General features: G+C 36.2%; 1 protein-coding gene across 1 annotated transcript; it reads right to left on the reverse strand.

Annotated features, from left to right (window-relative positions):
- Positions 1-19215: 19215 nt before the first annotated feature.
- On the reverse strand, positions 19216-20424 carry LOC131037668 (uncharacterized). The gene has a single exon (XM_057969850.2). It carries the CDS (start codon positions 20422-20424, stop codon positions 19216-19218), a length of 1209 nt encoding a protein of 402 aa, XP_057825833.2.
- Between the last annotated feature and the right edge of the window lie 367 nt (positions 20425-20791).

Consider the following 20791-nt stretch of genomic DNA (forward strand, 5'->3'; position numbering starts at 1 on the left):
GTAGGTGTGCGGATGCTAGTCCTGTAGGCCTAAAGTGCTGGACTGAGTTGTACGTGCCAATCTTTGCCTGCATCATTCACTGTTTTCTTGAGGATTTTTTAGGATTGTTTTGTTAGATGCTTCTGCTTGACCATTTCCTTGTGGATAGTATGGTGTAGAAAACCGATGTTGGATTTTGAATTTTTCACATAGTTCTTGCACATCTTGGTTTTTAAAAGGTCATCCATTATCTGTGACAATTGAACTTGGAATACCATATCTGCAAATTAGATAATTTAGGATAAAAGAGGCAATTTGTTTCCCAGTCACTATGGTCATGGGAACTGCTTCGATCCATTTGGTAAAGTATTCTGTTGCAGTTATAATGAACTTGTGTCCATTTGAAGATGAAGGATGTATTTTGCCTACCAAGTCCAATCCCCACTGATAAAAGGGCCAGGATGTCATAAATGGCTGCAGTTCCTGTGCTGGTGCATGTATCAGATTGCCATGGATCTAGCATTTAGGACATTTCTTGGCGAAATGATATGAGTCTTTCTCCATTGTAGGCCAGCAGTATCCCATTCGTAGAATCTTTTTAGCAAGAGTAGTGCCACTTGAATGTGTGCCACAAATACCTTCATGAAGCTCATGTAAAGCTGAATCAAAATCATTATGATCAAGACAACGAAGAAGAGTACCATCTAGACCTCGACGATATAAGGTATCAGCGGTAAGGGTGTAACGGGTAGCTTGTCAGATAAAGTTACGTTTTTGGTTACGGGATTGGTCAATGGGTAAGATATTATGCTTGAGGTAGTCGTATATTGGTCCATATAATGGAGAATCTGAACCGGTTAAGGCATATATAACCTGGGATTCAAAGTGGTCATAAGCGGGGGAGAACAGTTGCTCTACCAGGAACTCATAACGACTCTGTTGTTCTGGAATTTGTAGCAATGAAGCGATCATAGCCATTGCATCGGCTGCTTTGTTGTTCAACCTTGGTATTTGTTCAAAGGTGATGTGCACAAAATATTGTTTGAAGTCATCCACCATCCATTTGTAGGGGAGTAACTTGTCATCCTTTGTCTGATAGTTGTTGTTGATTTGATTGATGACCAGTTGTGAGTCACCGTAGAACTTTAATTCTATGATTTTCCATTCGATAGCCATTTTGATGCCTATGACCAATGCTTCATATTCAGCCATATTATTTGTACATGGAAACATAAGCCTGTATGATCTCGGCATAGTGTGTCCTTCAGGGGTGATGAATAGAATGCCGGCCCCTGAACCATGTTGTGTATAGGATCCATCAAAGTATAGGGTCCATTGTTTGGAGGAAAGAGCAAAAACGTCCCTGTCTAGAAATTCAATGTCCATGGTTTGTTTTCCTAGTAGCGGTGCTTCAGCCAGCTGATCTGCAATTGCCTATCCTTTGATGGCTCGTCTTTCTATGTAGTGGATGTCGAATTCACTGAGAATCATGACCCATTTAGCCAATCGGCCTGTGAGAGCTGCCTTGCTGAGTAGATACTTGAGAGGATCAATTTTGGCTACTAGCTTGATAGTGTGTGCTAGCATATAATGTCAGAACTTTTGAGATGCAAAAACAACTATTAGGCAAGCCTTTTCAATGAATGTATAATTGAGTTCATAGCCATTCAATGTTCTACTGATGTAATATATGGCACGTTCCTTTCCTTGTTGATCTTCTTGTGCCAATAGTGCCCCCAATGAAACATCTGTTGTTGCGATATACAATATAAGAGGCTTTCCTGCAATTGGTGGTACTAGAACCGGTGGATTCATCAGGTACTGTTTAATTTGGTAAAAAGATTCTGCACATTTAGTCTCCCATCTGAATGGCACATTTTTATGTAGTAAGTGGTTAAATGGTAGACTTTTATCTGCTAGTTGAGCGATGAATCGCCTGATTGATTGAAGTTGTCCTTGAAGAGATCGAAGTTGACTGATATTCTTTGGTGGTGGGATATCCATGATGGCTTGTACCTTTGCTGGATCAACTTCAATACCTTTAGCTGAGATGATGTAACCTAGTAACTTGCCTGATGTAACCCCGAAGACACACTTCTTAGGGTTGAGTCGGACTTTGAATTTCTGCAACCGATCAAAGATCTTTGTTAGGATGCCAAGATGTTCAGCTCTGGTGAAAGATTTTGCTAGTAAATCATCTACATAGTCTTCCATAAATGTGTGCATCATATCATGGAATATGGTTGTCATTGCTCTTTGATAAGTGGCTCCGGCATTCTTTAAGCCAAACGGCATAACATTCCAACAGTATGTTCCCCAAGGACAGGTGAATGCTGTTTTGTCTTGATCTTCAGGAGCTATTTTGATTTGATTATAGCCTGAGAAACCATCCATTAATGAGAGCATTGCATGGCCTGCTATGAGATCTACAATTATATCAATACTTGGCAGAGGAAAGTTATCCTTTGGGCAAGCTTTATTGACATCTCTGAAGTTGGTGCATATTCTGATACTACCATCTAGTTTTGAGACTGGAACAATGTTGGAAATCCATTCTGCATAGTCAATAGGTCGGATGAATCCGACATCTAATAATTTCTTTAATTCCGTTTTGACCATGAGTGCTACCTATGGATTCATCTTTCATAGCTTTTGTTTGACTGGATTGACTCCTGCAGAGATGGACAAGTGATGCATGATTAAGTGTGGATCAACTCCAGGCATATTAGCATATGACCAGGCAAAGTTAATTTGCTGTCCTTTAAAGAAGATGATGAATGCCGATCTTTCCTCCTTTGTCAAAGATTCTGCAAGGTGAATATTTTTGGTTGCTTCGGTGGTACCAATGTTGATCGATTGAGTGGGCTCAATCAATATGGGTGATCGTTCATGAAAATGTTTAGGAAGAGTGTCAAGTCTCCCATCGTTAGGTGCCTTAAAAAGGTTTTCACCCTCAGATGCGTCCTTTATTTTTACTTTTTTGGGATCCATTGCTACCATTGACTGGTTTTCAGCATTAGATTCATTATTTGATTCATTTTTGCGACTGAGAGACTTGGCACTCCCTGAAGAACAGACATCATTATTCGGTTCACTGGTAGAGCCTGTTTCAGGATTTACGGTACATAGGTAGTGGATAATAGATTCATCATCTGGAAAAATTGGGATATCATGAGTCTTAGGTTCAGTCCAGTCGATGAGATCAGGGAAGACAAGTGGTAACGAATCATTGGGCGGGTCAAGTTTAGCTACTATAAGTGTTAGGATAGAGTTATCATCGTGATGGGTCTTGTTTTTAAAGAAGTCTAGGGTTTCATCGAGGTCTTCGATGGTATCATCTTCTACATAGACTTGTTCATAATATTTCTGTTTGCTTTCCTGAACGTCATAGATATGTTGTGGTCCAAATTCAAGAGGTCTATCTTCTGCGTTATGTTCTTCTTGAGAAATGGATATGAAATCAGTATCATCTGGGATATTTGTGGTAGTATCAGAGCAAGCACCCCATTCATATTCATTTGAATCTGTCTCATAGGCATCATCCCAAATTCTATCTGTACTGTAAACAGGTATGTTGTATGGCGAAAACAAATCCTTGATGATAGATACTATTTTGATATTCTGTGTTGATTCTGTATCCGATCCATCTTCTACAGTCTGGATTTGTTCATAAATTGTGCTTCCCCAGGGAGGAATGATGGTTTCTTGTGATGACATGATTTGTTCTTGAGCCATTGGTGTGTGAATATGAGCCACTGCTGCAGATATGGCCTTCTTATGATTCAAAAGCTTTCCCTGATATATCTTCTGATCTTGACGTTCTCGTGCCTTGCGGATTGTTTCTGCTGATTCAAAGAGAGCTTCCTGCCAGGATTCTTCCTTGTATTTCTTCTTTTCCTTCCATTGAGGTTTTACATTTGTGTGTAGCAGCCTTTTCAATAGGAAAGTGAATTTAGAACCTAATCTTGCTTTATTTCTACTAGGTTGTGAAGGAAGATCTATAGGTTCAGTGACTCCTTCTTGGTGTTTCCCAATAGGTCCTTTACCGCCATATCCCATTTGTTTCATGATCAAGTAGCCTTTTCCATATAGGTGCGTCGGTAGAACAATGTCTAGAGCGGCCGCTCTATTAGCTTCTTCTTCATCTTTGTATAGCCAGTTAAGAACATCTTTATCTTCTGATTCATGTGCTAGAGTCCCCAATTAGATGAAGGTACCATCAAATTTAGTTATGGGCTGAGTTGCCAGATGTGTTGATATAGTAGGTAAACCATGCGATCTAGGTGATGTTGGCAATCTGGTCAAACATAAAGGCTCCATAGAGTATTCGCCCATGCCTTGGTCTTTGATTTGCATTTTCTATTTGAAGTCTCCCCTTAAGGAGTTGAATTTTGCTGTGGGTGGATCAGATGTTGAAGACTGCTGCTTTTCTCTGTTATAAGGAACCAAACTGTCTTGGGCTGCCCCCATTGCATTGCAATGTTGAAATGGATTGTGATCAGCTGCTATGGAGATTTCCTGTCCATCATAAGGAAACTTGACACACTGGTGATATGTAGAAGGTACTGCTTGCATTTCATGTATCTAGGGTCGGCCTAATAAGATATTGTAGGTGAGATCAATATCTAAGACTTGACATATAGTATCTTTTTGCACTGGTCCTACTTGAATAGGCAATATCACTGTTCCTTTAGAGGACCTTTCCTCATCATCATATGCTTTTATAGTAATCTTTTTACAAGGATCAATAGATTCTTCTGAGAAACCTAGTGCACGGATAAGCTTTAAAGTACATATATTAAGTCCGGCTCCTCCATCTATTAAGACTCTTTTGACATGGTGTTTGCAAACAATGACTTCAATATGTAGAGGAGTATTATGCGGGTGACTCAATGAAGTATTATCATGCTCTGAGAAGGTGAGGTTATGAGATTCTGTCATATGGGCAACCATAGCTTGGAATCTGTCTGTATCCAGATTTTGAGGTACATTTGTTTCTAATAGCGCTTGCTCCAATATATCTTTGTGTTTTGGAGATAATTTCAACAATTCCAGGATAGATATCTGAGCTGGAGTCTTGCGTAGTTGGTTAACTAAGTCGTATTGGATCTTTGGTGTGGTAGTTGGAGGTGCAGTATGTCCCTTCAAGACATATTTCTGAGTCTGGGTTGTTACATTGACAGATTCATGATCACGTTTATCTCGAATGGTTATAACATTGACTTGATGGTCTTCGGCTGATATGTGATTGATTGTGTTGTTGTAGATGTGATTAATACGAGCTTCGCGTGTATCATTTGAAGTTGATGCTCCATCTTTGTTATAATTTGGGAGAGGATCTTTGAAGGCTTCGTGATCATTATTTGTTTTGAGACCATCCACTGTTAAGTCACCTTGATCAATCATGTCTTGGATTATGTGTTTCAATCTCATGCACTCGTTTGTTCTATGACCTTTGTTGCGATGAAAATCACAATAGTGTGAATCATTCCACCAAGGTGGTTTGATTGGGGGTTCATAATTGTTGATTGGAGGCAAAGAAAGAATCTTGTTTGCCAACATTTCTCTGAATGCGGACTCTAATGATTGGCCCAATGGTGTGAAGATACGCTTTTGGAAATTGTTGGTGTTGTTGCGTGAATTGTTGTTAGGCCCTGGGTTCAGGTTTTTGTTTTGATTATCATTGGCGTTCTTGGTATTGAGTTGTCCTTGAGCATTGTTTGGTGCATATGTCTTAGCACTGGGAGTAGCATTTTAGGAATTTTCGTATTTTGAGTATTTCCTGATAAGGCAAGTACTGGCTGTTTAGATTTTGGATCATATGATTCATTGTTGCCTTCATTTTTGTTTCACGTCCAAAATCGAGTTTTGTCTAGATTGGTGCTGTTTTGGTTATTGTAATGTGATGAGTTTGTGCCTTCCTTGTAGAACTTGAGTGTTCCCTTTTTGACACAAGCTTCCTCTACTTGAATGCCATTTTCGATCAATTTGTCAAAAGATGGTATGCATTGAAGCTTGAGTCGGTAACTCATTTCACCATTCAAGTTATCAATGAAGATTTCCATTTTCTCTTTTTCAGGAATATCTCGAGGATATCTTGATACCATGCACCGCCAACGTTGAAGGAATAACATGAATGTTTCATTGTTCTTTTGTTTGGTGTTGCAAATATCTAGCATAGTTATGGCATGTTGGATGTTGTAAGAATAATGGGTGATGAATTTGTTAACCAATTCGTCAAATGATCTAACAGGTGGTGTAATCTTGGATAACCATTCCATTGTTTGTCCTCCCAGGCTTCTTGGGAATAACCTCATCAGATAAGTGTCATTATGAGCAAATTCGAGACTCATAGTACAAAATTCTCGAACATGATCTCGAGGATCACTTTTCCCATCATATTTATCAAATTTGGGAATGTCTGAGTTTGGAGGAAAAGGTACCATGTTTAAGCTTCTGTCAAATGGATAATGACAGATTTCGTTTATAGAGTACCGCACTTTGTCCCTTGTTGCATATCGTGCATTTGTCTTTGCAACATTTGCATTTGTTGAGTAAGAGCAACCACGGGCGCATTATCTTGCCGAGGGAAGAGTTCTTCCCTCGTATTTGTTCTCAATTGAAAAGGTGTAGTAAATGGTATGTGTTGTTCTGGAGTTTCAAACACAGGTACTCGCATTTCTGGTATATGTTGCTCTGGAATATGTTGTTCAGGTATGCGAGTTTCTTCTTCCCTTTGTCATTCTTGATATGTATATTGTTGAGACTCGGTTTGAAAGACGTTTGCATCGAAATCTTCAGGAAGTTTGATGCCTTTACTTGTAAGCATGAGTAGATATTTTTCTTTGTCATTTTCCATGAGTTTTTCGATGATTTTTTGGAATGAAGGATTTTCTTGACATTCCTGAAGAATTGCATCAGTAATTTCAGGATCTTCTGAGGATGGAACTTCAAAAGGATTTGATAATCTACGATTCATACTTGATTCTGCTGGTGTCTTGCTTTGTTTGTTTCGTTGAGAGCGAGTGATAGGCATTTCAATAGAAACTTTCAATGATGAAAGGAACAAAGTCCTCATTGATGTTTTGCTCTGGCGTTGGTGGTTCTAGTTGAGATGTGTTATATGTGATGCACTCGTCGGGCAGGAATGCTGGATTGATCTTTCCTCTGCGGTTTGTCTTTTGATTAAAAGCAGACTTTTGACAGTATGCTCTTGTTTTCAGGGGTTCTTTGTCAAATTCGTTGGATTTGTTTTGGATATAATGTTTGACGTGATGAAGAAATACCTGATGGGATTTGAAGAGTTGACGATTGATGTATAAAAATTTATTTCTCTTGAAGAATTTGGAAAAGCTAGGTTGTTGTTTCTTCAACGTGATGTTACGATAGAGGTTCTTTCTTCTCAGAATGAGGGGATTAGTCATGCATGAGTGATCAATGATTTCCTTTGATTTGTTTGGATTTAGTTGATTCTTGTTTTGAAAATTTCAAATCTTACTTTATCAGAATGAAGGTTTAGATATCCCTTCATGATAAAGTGTGTCAAATGATATGGATAAAAAGTTTCCCGATCTGGAAACAGGATTTGATAATTTGAAAATTTTTAGACAAGTGTTTTTGGAGATAAAATCCGTAAGATGTTTAAAGGATTTGATTGATACTAATGATGAAAATGTTCCGGATTATGATAGGAAAGACGTCCTCTATTGCTCGATTCGTTTTCGAATTCTGACAACTTTGTTTGACACAAATTTGACTTGAGAAATAGTTTTAATGATTTGTTTTTGTCACTCTGGTTTGATAAAAGATGTGTTTTGATGAAAAACTATTTTTTAAAATATTTTTGAAATTTTCAAAATTTTCGGTTTTTCAACTCTCTATTTTTCTACCTGGGCTTACGCGCTAAAACAGAGGTTTAATGCGCTACTAAATTTTTCTGATGTGCTAAAAGGTTTCCCACACGTGCTAATCTACTCCCAGTTACGCGCTAAAATATTGATTTTTGCAAAAAAAATTGCTCTGACAGGTGAAAGATCCATGGACTAGACTAGGCTTAATAAGCATTGACTGTTTCGGCTAATGTGCTAAAATAGGCTTTCCACGCGCTAAGCTATTTATTTCACGCGCTAAGACAAGCTGTTGGATTTTGCTGTTAAGTTTTCTTGGGAAAACAACACGCTACACTGTGTCTCCTACGTGTTATCTTTTTTTGTTAATGCGCTAACTTTGGATACCTACGCGCTAATATTTTCCTGAGACGCGCTAGAATGTGTTTTGTACGTGCTAAAGGATTGTTCACTGTTTTGCTTTAGAATTGAAATGCTACTGTTTTTGTTGTACGCGCTATTTTGTATTTTGGATGCGCTAAAAGAATTGTTACACGTGCTAAGATGTTGCTCTTACGCGCTAAACTGCCCTGATTTTTCCTTTTTGGTGTTTTTGTGAGGATTTTGATTTTTGTTGAGAGAATTTTCAAGTGGGATGGATGATTTTCTGAAATACAAACTGCAAGCATGGTCCACAAAGTACAATCATTTCGCCTAATCTAACAGAAAGTGTATGTTCTGTCAAGGATGTGTTCAAATCCTCAATGTTTTAACAGGTTGGATACAAAATAAACACTTCAGAAAGACTCTTTATTCAAGGGTCATAAGTAACATCATAGCCCACTAGTCTCGATACTCCGTCAGCTCAAACAGTCGTGTCACCTCCTAGAGGGCGCTTTTTTTTTTGCCTTTTGCCAGAAGTTAACCCAAAGTGAATTGCTTCACAATTGAGAAGTTATCTTGGGAGATATATGGTGAGTAATCTTGGGGGCGGATTCTTCCCCACCCTTGCACTATGATGTTACAAATGTTTGGATACTCACTCAGCTCAAAGTTTCTAATGCTAAGGTTCTTAATCAGGCTTCCCGTTCGGCCGTCAGTGATAAACTCCCTCAGGAGGCTTCCCAACCTTTAGAACAAAGGCTTTACGTATCTCGAGGATACTGGGGGAAGGCTAATCACTGCATGCAACCATTGAAAAGGACTTTCGTCACTTTCCACATTTGATTATAGTGGGTTAGAATTCTTGGTGTCAAAGTCGTTCCCCACTTAGGTCGTTCCCTTCACACCGGCCATAAATGGCTTTAAGAGTTGATTGCAACTCCTCGGGAAGGCAGGCCTGCTAAAGGTTTTAACTGCTTGAAGTACTGAAAGCGTAAGAGTGGTTTGGCTTTTTGATCACCAAATTAAGGGGAGAGCATATACCTTCCACTTTCGAGACAAAGTGAACAATGAGGTTTATTTTAGCCTTTCAAAGCAGTGATTTTCTAAAACCTAAGCAGAGATGTTGCTCCACAAAAACATGATGTTCTTTTTATTTGTTCAAAGCAATGATTGTCTAATCTATGGAAAAGAAATAGTCAACAAAGCAAATTCGATTTTTTGGAGGTCAACAAAAGAAAATCATCTTGCTGTAAAAGCAAATTTCCTCTCTTTACCTACAAAAAACTATTAAAACCCTGCAAATAAACAGAACGATAAGATTGTTAGTTTGTTTCGGGGGACTTCCACAAGTCTAAAATTTTAATTCGGTTACAATAAATTTTTTTTTTTGTTTGTTTTGTCTGTGATGCGCTACAGAACAAACTGTACGCGCTACAATATTCTGTGGATGCGCTACAGTTTCTTCTCCCAGCACTATTCTGTTACCCGGATGTGCTACTATGTCTATCATACGCGCTAATCTTTGTTTTGCTGTTTCCCGCGATCCGTTATGCAGGAAAAATTTGAATCTGATACGCTAACTGTTAGTTTCAACACGCTGGAATATGTATTACAAGCGCTAAAAGGTTAAGCGGATGCGCTAATCTATTAGATATATGTGCTAATATGTGTTTCGCCGGCGTCGACACCTATAGGAAAATTTGTTAAATAGTATCATGCGCTAGAGAACAGTGTTCACACGCTAAGACAGAAAGCACACGCGCTAAACAGTAGGCTAGAAGCGCTAAACTGTTAGGCGGATGCGCTAAAATATCTTTTCGATGGGCTGATTCTCATTTCCCGCGGACTTGCAAAAGTCATCAATTTCAAAAAATGATGTGTTATTGGGGGTCGTGCCCCACGGTGGGCACCAGAAATGTATCGTGGAAAAGTGGGTGAATAAAACTTAAAACATGAAAATTATGAGAAATACCAATCCACACACACACACACAGGACTTCTTGATGCAAGCTATGGAGTAAGGCAGTGTTACTCAGCTTCCCAAGGAGGGTCCCATGGTTCTCTATCTTACAATGTCCCTCAAACCAATGTTTTGCTCTCAGATTACTGAGCAAAATTGTTTAGGGATGGCAAATATGAGAACGAGAGAGGTTTTTAATTGATTTTAATATGAGATGTGTTATAAACTATGTATGATGCTAGAAATGCAATAAACTAAATGATAAGATGACGAGATTAGTATGAATACTATCCTAGCATACTATATTTAGTCTATGATTGAACTAAAATGATAAAGAAATAATCTAAGCATGCATATTAGTCTGTATTCCTGATTTAAAGAGAGGCTAAATGATGAGCATAAAATGGTATGGAAGCTTGAAAGAATTTGAGCATAAGTGTGATGCTTCGAATTTGAAAGATGATTGTTAAAAATGGAGGAATGAGAGCTCTATTTATAGCACAAATAGGGCAATGGATGGTCAGGATTAAAAGGTGTAATCAAGGGCCAAGTTTGAAAGTTGGGGATCCATGTGCACAATTTGCACCAATGACATGGTGACAAATGTCAACATAAGATTGGGTTGAAAGAAGAGGTTGGAGGCATTAAAGGCCTGAGAAGACCTCATGGTTATCTAAAGGCTAAGGGTCAAGTCTAAGTTAGGTTTACCCAATGAATTAAGATCTAATCCAAAGATAAACCTTTGTGCAAATGATTAAGAGATAATCATGGTCAAAGCATTAATGACTTGATGAGACCCTTGGGTTGGGTAGAGGTTGAGTCAAAACAAATGTTTTAACCATGTGGGAGGGTTTGAAATAACCATTAATGGTTATTGGAGACTTTGGGGATTAAGTGGTTGAAGGTTGGAAGCCTTCAATGGTTTTCAAAGACTTTAAGGGTTTTGGTGGTTGAAGGTTGAAAACCTTCAATGGTTATCCAGGACTTTGGGCCATTTGAGAAGTGACCTCCCTTTGCTTAGGGATGTGACAAAGTTTAGAGGGGGTTTAGGTTAATTAGAATTGGTTAGAAGATTCTAGAAGGGATTAGGAAGGGGTTTGGGTTTTTGCAAGTGAATGGGAAGGATAATAGGATTTAATTGAATTATTTGATTTTCATTCAATTTGTTTGTAATTAAATAAATTTGATTTATTCAATTTAGGATAACTTTTTAATTAAATTTGAATTTAATTAAAAGTGGCTAGAGGGATTTAATTGAATAAAATGATTTATTCATTAAATGGTATAATGAATTTTATTTAAATAAATTGAATAATTTATTTAATAAACTAGAAGAATGTGGATAATTTAATTGAATTGGATTTAATTAAATAGGGAAATGAACATAAAATATTCATTTAGGAATATGGTCATTTTTATATGTCTACACTATGCTCTATGGATGAAGCAATCTTAGTGAGGCTCAGGCTTTCAAGCTTATCTTGGATTCTTACTCTAAAGCCTTTGGTTAGGAAATCAATTCGGTTAAGTCCGCAGTCTTCTTTTTTAATACTCAAGCTAGTGTTCAAACTAGCATACGTGGTATATTGAATTTTAATCTAGATAGCCTCCCTTGTAAATCCAAACATCACAACGATATTCTTAGCAATAGCCATGCATCTTGAGAAAGACAAAAATGTAGTGATGAAACTCTGCAAAAAGGTCTTCAAGAAGGAAATGTTGGGTGAATTACAGAGGGTGGCAGTCAACATTGATGAAGAGCTTATAGCTCCAAAGCCTTGGGATTATGATATCCTTATTAGGATGAATAATCCCATGCCACGATACCCCATTCTAGCTATAGAGGATCTTCAGGCTTTTGAAGCTTATAGCCCAATGAGGAGCAAGAATTTTTTAATCCTTTTATGGATCTTGTAGGTTAAAAAGCCTCTGTGCGACAAATGGTTTATTAATTATCTCGAAGTTGAGAAAATTACAGTGATCTCGAACGAGATGCCAATTCCTCCCTCTCCCGCCTCCCCCTCTTTAGTAAAGCCAGAGAGATCGGGAACCATGGACCCTCAAGGGTGGGGAAGGAAAGGATGAGGCTTCTACCATGGGGGGGGCCTTTTACGTTTCTCATTCCTTTTTTTCTATTAGAACAATGGGCAAGGATGTGTTGGATTGAAAGCTAGGTGTTTGTCTCAAGTTTACCCTTTCGTCACCTTTTTGACTCGCAAGGGTTTTTAGTCTAACTTTCATCTTATTTCAGACTTATATTTTAAAGACTTATGGATGCTTAATCAATATATGCTCTATGATTTTCTCTCTTTAGCTCACTGATTTTTGCTCATGGGTTTAGCTAATTATGTTTGTCATCTCAACCTCCTGAAGTTCTTTTTGATAAAGCGAGGCTCTAATGTCATGCGTGTATATATATATATATATATATATATATATATATATATATATATATATATATGTACATATGTACATATATATATGTACATATGTACATATATATATATACATATACATATATACATATACATACATATATATATATATATATGTATATATGTATATATATATGTATATACATATATATATATATATATATATGTATATGTATATATGTATATATGTATGTATATGTATATATGTATATATATACATATATATATATATATGTATATATATATGTATATATGTATATGTATATGTATATGTATATGTATATGTATGTATATATATATATATAGGCTCATCTTCTTGTATTCACACTTCTATTGGCAGGATTTTTTATAAGAAAAGATGTTTTTGTCTTATAAAAGGAAGGTTTTCTGAATTGAGAAGGATGACCGCTCCTGGTATCACTTTTCTAAATTAGATCTATGAAGATTCTCTCTATCTATTCCTTTTAGTGTTTTAAATTGGTGGACTGTCTAGAATTAATTGTCTGACCAGTCTTCTTCAAAGGTTTTGTCTCTGATTTTCATATCCATCAGTATCTCTACTAGGAGTGCAGTGATTTTGATCCTCCTAAAGATAGATTATTTTAAAAGTGTAGGTAGTATATTGGATGTGAAGTTAGTTCTTTCAATTCTAAAGCTAAAGTCCTTTAGCAGTTGTTCTGATATAGGCAGGGCATTATGGATGTGGGTTTATTTATCGGCTAACATTTTTTCTATTATTTTAATGTATGGTAGGGATGAGCATTCCTTGCAGGTATTTTTTGGATAAGATTAAGGGTTCAATACCCTCTGAAGAAAGTTGACATTAATCATCAAATAGAAAGTTATGTTTCAAGTTGTTGTCAATTTTTAATAAAACGTAATAATTGTAAACATTCTAACATCGATCTTGGCTATAAGGTGCAATAAGTTTCTTATGCAGAACAATGGAATGGTTTGATCCAAATCTCACAAGATAACAATTTAGGTTAGAGATGTGATTGGTCATCATTATCGAGGACATCATTATTAGGGAATGACAGAATCACAGCGCAAAGGAAATTTTGGACGATCTTTAAGTATTCTTTCAAATAGATTTACCTGGATGTGAATTATGCAAGGATTCATGTATCTTGTTCTTTATTATTAGCTTTCTGTACCATTAATTTTCTGATCCATTAATGGATCTGGGCTAGATCAGAGGTTTTCTTCCTTGCATTATTTCCTACCGGTGCCCACACTGAATAGAGTAATAATTATTATTTTCAATTAATAAAATCTCTCTGGCTTCGTCCTTTTACCGATTAAAGGAAAAAAAAAACCTCCAATAATTTCTATGAATTTTAGAATAATATAAACTAATAATTTGTAATTTTTTCTTTGTGGATTCTATTTCATTTCTTAATAAAAAAATAGTTGTCAATTTAAATATTAGGTTATATTTAAAATTCACTGTGCATACAAATTTGGTAATACTTATTTACTTTCAAATAAATGAGTGACAAAAAGGATATGATGTCTCTTTGTTTACCTTAATGGACTAAGTAAATCAACATTTAAAAAACATATTTTCTTAAGAATATAAAATATTATAACCTAATATATTAGTCTCATACTTTTTACTATTTCTAGTGAATAATATCTTCTCATAACGCATTGGATAATGGTCTTGAAGTAGGAAATGATCTTAATTTAACATTTTTCAAATTCATTTGACTTTGATAAATATCAACTATTGAAGAATCAGATTTCAGTTTCCAATAATTGTTTTAATCACCAACAAATATAAGAAAACAAGTGTTTTGACTTCTCTTTGACAAAAATGCACAAAGCATAGTAAACTCCTTCCAAGTCCAAAATATAACAATGATAGCCATGACAAGACATCAAAGCCCAAACATCTAGGGATGATCATGAGTTGCATGATGAGTCATGTCTTCAAAACTTAGTTGTAGATAGATTCTACATGTTGATGAAGTTGCCTCTCATGACTATAGGTCCCTCTCCCCTAATTATTAAAGATATAGAAGATATAACAGAAAGTTTCAGCTAACTTCTTAGTCACCATAATTGCATGTTTCAAATAATTGTTTTAATCAGCAACAAAATATGAAAAAATAAGTATTTTAACTTCGAGCACTGTAAACACCTTCCAAGTCCAAAATCCACCAATCGGTAGCCATGACAAAATATCAAAGCCCAAACATCTACGGATGAAAAAGAAAAGTAATTCTCAAAAGAGTACTCAACATTTAATAATAAAACAAAAGGTACTGCTGCTTTCACATCGATTTGTAATGAGCGTCGTGTAGATCTTTAAACAAAGTTAATGGCGTAGAGATGTCCATGTAATACTCCTTGTAAAGCTTTATCCATTCCACACAAATACGTATCTTGTCCGCCAAAGGTAAGCCCTTAACCACATTAAGCACCGCCTTATCAAGCTCCTCAAGTTTGTCAACTCTTTCACAACATAATTCTATCATGATTGGTAAGCAAGCCTTGAGGAAAGAATTCCGAGAAGCTCTTGAAATTATAATCTTTCCGTCTCCCGATGGCGTTCATAAACCAGATTATAGTGTAGAACACACCTTCATAACTTTGTTGGTATAGAAATCTCAAATGCGGGAATAATTCTGGATCTTCAAGTAAAGCTATTAATTATGGCTTACTGTAGAACACGTGCCTACATCGGTGGGATTCTAGTCCCTTCATAATCTTCTTCACATACGTCATAAATTCTGGATCTTCAACTAAAGATATTAATTCAGCTTTCAGTGTCTCTCCGTCACAATGCTCCAAAAAATTAGAAAGCGACCTTATAGCTGAGAAATCGTGAGAACGGAGAGATGATTTGAACCCTTGCAAACTTTCACGCTCACATGTTTCCACAACATCTCGTGGTGTATTTCCCTCGAAGATGCCTCCTATATATTTCTCCGCATTTATCCTCATTAGGGTTTCCTTGCTCTGTCTATCTTGAATAAGAGAGACCATTTCTTTGATAATTCTATCCACAAATATTATATGGGGGGCGTACTCATTATCAAGCCTTGCAGCTAAATCTGGTAAAGGTTTCAATCCCAGACAAGAGAGCACATCTCCAATTCGGGTTTCTTCCGCAGCACTCCAGTGAACTCCTTGCAAATATTCCATGCATTTGTTGACGAGGTCATTAGCCAGTGAACTCCGCAGCACTCCAGTGAACTCCAGTGAACTCCTTGCAAATATTCCATTTTTTCAGATGTCCTTTGTCAGCAACTCCCCCTCGATTAGTACCAATGTGATAATATTCTAGTAATGATGATGTGACACTCCTTCTGCGAATGAAGGTATAATTATCTTTTGCTTGTATGATTTAAGCCGGCGATAATTATTATTTAGATCATTGAGATTGCTCCATTTGCATCCTGACCCTCTAATGTCGATCATCTACATGTATTATGCATTCCTCTCTGGCAAGATGAGCTATTTTTCATGAAGCATTGAAGCTCCTGCTATATTAAGTTCGTTTGGTCGAGGTCCCAGATTATCTTCCATTTAGCTCAGATGGATACCCCGCTAAGACTTCTAGGGCTCAAATGACAAATGGCCTTTATATGGGAAATCAAAGAGGAGAGATTGAAGGGCATTCTGGATCACCCGAATCCCCTGGTTATCAGAGTTTTTATGAAAACTTTAGGGAGGGATTATATTTCAAATGAGGATTGGACTAGAGCTAATCTAGACATCACAATGATGTTCTTAGCAATAGCCATGCATCTTGAAAAAGATAAAAATGTAGTGATGAAACTATGCAGAAAGGTCTTCAAGAAGGAAATGTTGGGCGAATTAGAGAGGGTGGTGGTCAACATTGATGAAGAAATTATAGCTCCAAAGACTTGGGATTACGATATCCTTATCAGGATGAATAATCTGGTGCCATGATACCCCATTCTGGATATAGAGGATCTTCAAGATTTTGAAGCTTATAGCCCAATCAGGAGCAGAAATTTTTTATTCCTTTTATGGATCTTGCAGGTTAAAAAGCCTCCATGCGAGAAATGGTTTAATAATTATCTCAAAGTTGAGAACATTATAGTGGTCTCGAATGAGATGCCAATCCCTCCCTCTCCTGCCTCCCCCTCTTCAGTAAAGCAGGAGAGCTCGAGAACCATGGACACTCAAGGGCGGGGAAGGAAAGGATGAGGCTTCTACCATAGGGGGGCCTTTTATTGTTTCTGGTTCCTTTTTGTCTATTAGAAAAGTGGGCAAGGATATGTTAGATTGAAAGTTGGGTGTTTGTCTCGAGTTTACACTTTCGTCACCTTTTTGACTCGCAAGAGTTTTTAGTCTAACTTTTATCTTATTTCAGACTTATATTTTAAAGACTTATGGATGCTTAATCAATATATGATCTAGCATTAGTTATGATTTTCTCTCTTTAGCTCACTTATTTCTACTCATGCGTCTATATATATATATATATATATATATATATATATATATATATATATATATATATAAATTTTTATATATTCATATTTACTGCTCTCTTAATTGTATGCACACTTATTCTCTTAAATTATGGTTAAATCGGCTCTAGCAATATACACACACACACACACAAATATGTATATATATATATAGGGTCATCTTCTTGCATTCACATTTCTATTGGCATGATTTTTTATAAGCAAAGATGTTTTTTGTTTTATAAAAGGAAGGTTTTTCCGAATTGAGAAGGATGATCGCTCCTGGTATCACTTTTCCATTTAGATCCATGATGATTCTCTCTATTTATTCCTTTTAGTGTTTTAAATTGGTGGTCTGTCTAGAATTAATTGTCTGACCAGCCTTCTTAAAAGGTTTTGTCTCTGATTTTCATATCCATCAATATCTCCACTAGGAGTGAGGTGATATTTCATCCTCCTAGCAACAAATTATGTTAAAAGTGTAGGTGGTATATTGGATGTGAAGTTGGTTCTTTCAATTCTAAAGATAAAGTCCTTTAGCAGTTGTTTTGGTATAGGCAGGACATTATGGATGGGGGTTTATTTATCGACTAACATTTTTTGTATTATTCTATTGTATTGCAGGGATGAGAGTTACTTGTAGGTATTGTCTCAACAAGATTAAGGTTTTGATACCCTTTGAAAGAAGTTGACATTAATCATCAAATAGGAAGTTATGTTTCAAGTTGTTGTCAATTTTTTATAGAACGTAATAATTGTAAACATTCTAATGTCGATCTTGGTTGTAAGGTGCAATAAGGTTCTTATGCAGAATAGTGGAATGGTTTGATCCAAATCTGGCAATATAAGAATTCAGGTTAGAGCTATGTTTGGTCATCATTATCAAGGACATCATTATCAGGGAACGGCGGAATCGCAACGCAAAGGAAATTTTGGATGATCTTTTAGGATTCTTTCAAATAGATTTACCTAGATGTGAATTATCCAAGGATTCATGTATCTTGTTCTTTATTATTAGCTTTCTATAGCATTAATTTTCTAATCCATTAATGGATCTGGGCTAGATCAGATGTTTTCTTCCCTCCATTCTTTCCTATCGGTGCCTACACTGAATAGAGTTGTAATTATCATTTTTAATTAATAAAATCTCTCTGGCTTTGGCCCTTTACCGATCAAAAAACAAAAAAAATATAATGAGTTCAACTTAAATGTATAGCAAGATATTTTCTATGAATTTTATAATAATATAAACTAATGATTTGTAATTTTTTCTTTGTGGATTCTATTTCATTTCTTAATTAAAAAATAGTTCTTAATTTAAATATTAGGTATCATTTTATATTTAAAATTCACTCTGCATACAAACTTGGTAATACTTATTTACTTTCAAATATATGAGTGACAAAAAGGATATAAGGTCTCTTTGTTTACCTTAATGGACTAAGTAAATCAACATTTAAAAAACATATTTTCTTAAGAATATAAAATATTATAACCTAATATATTAGTCTCATACTTTTTACTTTTTCTAATGAATAATATCTTTTCATAACGCATTGGATGATGGTCTTGAAGTAGAAAATGATCTTAATCTAACATATTTCAAATTCATTTGACTTTGATAAATATCAACTATTGAAAAATCAGATTTCAGTTTCAAATAATTGTTTTAATCACCAACAAATATAAGAAAACAAGTGTTTTGACTTCTCTTTGACAAAAATGCTCAAAGCATAGTAAACTCCTTCCAAGTCCAAAATCTAACAATGATAGCCATGACAAGACATCAAAGCCCAAACATCTACAAATGATCACGAATTGCATAATGAGTCATGTCTTCAAACTTTAATTGTAGATAGATTCAACATGATGATGAAGTTACCCTCAGTACTACGGGTCCCTCTCCCCTAATTATTAAAGATATGAAAGATATAACTGAAAGTTTCATCGAACTTCTTAGTCACCATAATTGCATGTTTCAAATAATTGTTTTAATCAGCGACAAATATGAGAAAATAAGTATTTTAACTTCGAGCACTGTAAACACCTTCCAAGTCCAAAATCCACCAATCGGTAGCCATGACAAAATATGAAAGGCCAAACATCTACGGATGAAAAAGAAAAGTAATTCTCAAAAGAGTATTCAACATTTAATAATAAAACACAGGGTACTGCTGCTTTCACATCGATTTGTAATGAGCATCGTGCAGATCTTTAAACAAAGTTAGTAGCGTAGAGATGTCCATGTAATACTTCTTGTAAAGCTCTATCCATTCCACACAAATACGTATCTTGTCCGCCAGAGGTAAACCCTTGACCACATTAAGCACCGCCTTATCAAGCTCCTCAAGTTTGTCAACTCTTTTACGACATAATTCTGTCATGATTGGTAACCAAGTCGTGAGGAAAGAATTCCGAGAAGCTCTTGAAATTATAATCTTTCCTGCTCCTGTGGCATTCATAAACCAGATTATAGTGTAGAACACATCTTCATAACTTTTTTGGTATAGAAATCTCAAATGCGGCAATAATTCTGGATCTTCAACTAAAGCTATTAATTGTGGCATACTGTAGAACACTTGACCACATCGGTCGGATTCTAGTCCCTTCATAATCTTCTTCACATACGTCATAAATTCTGGATCTTCAACTAAAACTATTAATTCAGCTTTCAGTGTCTCTCCGTCACAATGCTCCAAAAAATTAGAGAGCGACCTTATAGCTGAGAAATCGTGAGAACCGAGAGATGATTTGAACCCTTGCAAAATTTCACGCTCACATATTTCCACAACATCTCGTGGTGTATTTCGCTCGAAGATGCCTCCTATATATTTCTCCGCATTTATCCTCATTAGGGTTTCCTTGCTCTCGCTATCCTGAATAAGAGAGACCATTTCTTTGATAATTCTATCCACAAATATTATATGGTGGGCGCCGTCATTATCTAGCCTTGCAGCTAAATCTGGTAAAGGTTTCAATCCCAGACAAGAGAGCACATCTCCAATTCGGGTTTCTTCCGCAGCACTCCAATGAACTCCCTGCAAATATTCCATGCATTTGGTGATGATGTCATTAGCCAACAACTCAGAAGCAAGTGACAGAATAGTCAGGCATTCCTCAACATTGGAGAAATACAAACGCTGGAAATACATGAGTTCGATGCATTTTAAATAGTCAGCAAAGTTATGACACGTAGTTACGCTTAGTTCAGTTGATTTACCTGATGACCAGCGTTCAGACATCATGGCTTGAAGAAACTCTGATCTTTTCAGAATCGCAGAATGGAGATAAATTGGGTTTCTTTCGTATTTTTGCCCATTTGTGCCCGTCAACCACAATTTGACATCTGCAGAGGTTATATCTCCGAATCGAACTTGAGATTCTTCCATTGCACAAATGGATACAAAGGCAAGAATCCCCACGAAAGTCTCCTATGTAAATCGCGAGTTCCCTAATAATGGTAGCACCCTTTTTCTCGGATCCCTCCATTTTTCGTATGTGCTTTGGGTTAAAATGCAAGGATTTATATTAGTCGAAGTGAAAGTAGTTTAAAGTAAGTTAGGGTCGGCCTTGGAAATTAATCGTGTAAGAGAATTTGTTTAATTCGAGAAAGCTCTCCCTTGTGGTTCATCTTATTGATTTGCGTGGCTTTGGGAGTTCATTTTGTTGTTTATATATAAATGTCAATCTAGAAAATTGAATTTATACAAAAGGGAATATATTTCATTGTGTGGTTTTCTTAAAGAGTTTTTTGAG

This window comes from Cryptomeria japonica, chromosome 10 (genome assembly GCF_030272615.1).
Source record: "Cryptomeria japonica chromosome 10, Sugi_1.0, whole genome shotgun sequence".
Classification (NCBI taxonomy): Eukaryota; Viridiplantae; Streptophyta; class Pinopsida; order Cupressales; family Cupressaceae; genus Cryptomeria; species Cryptomeria japonica.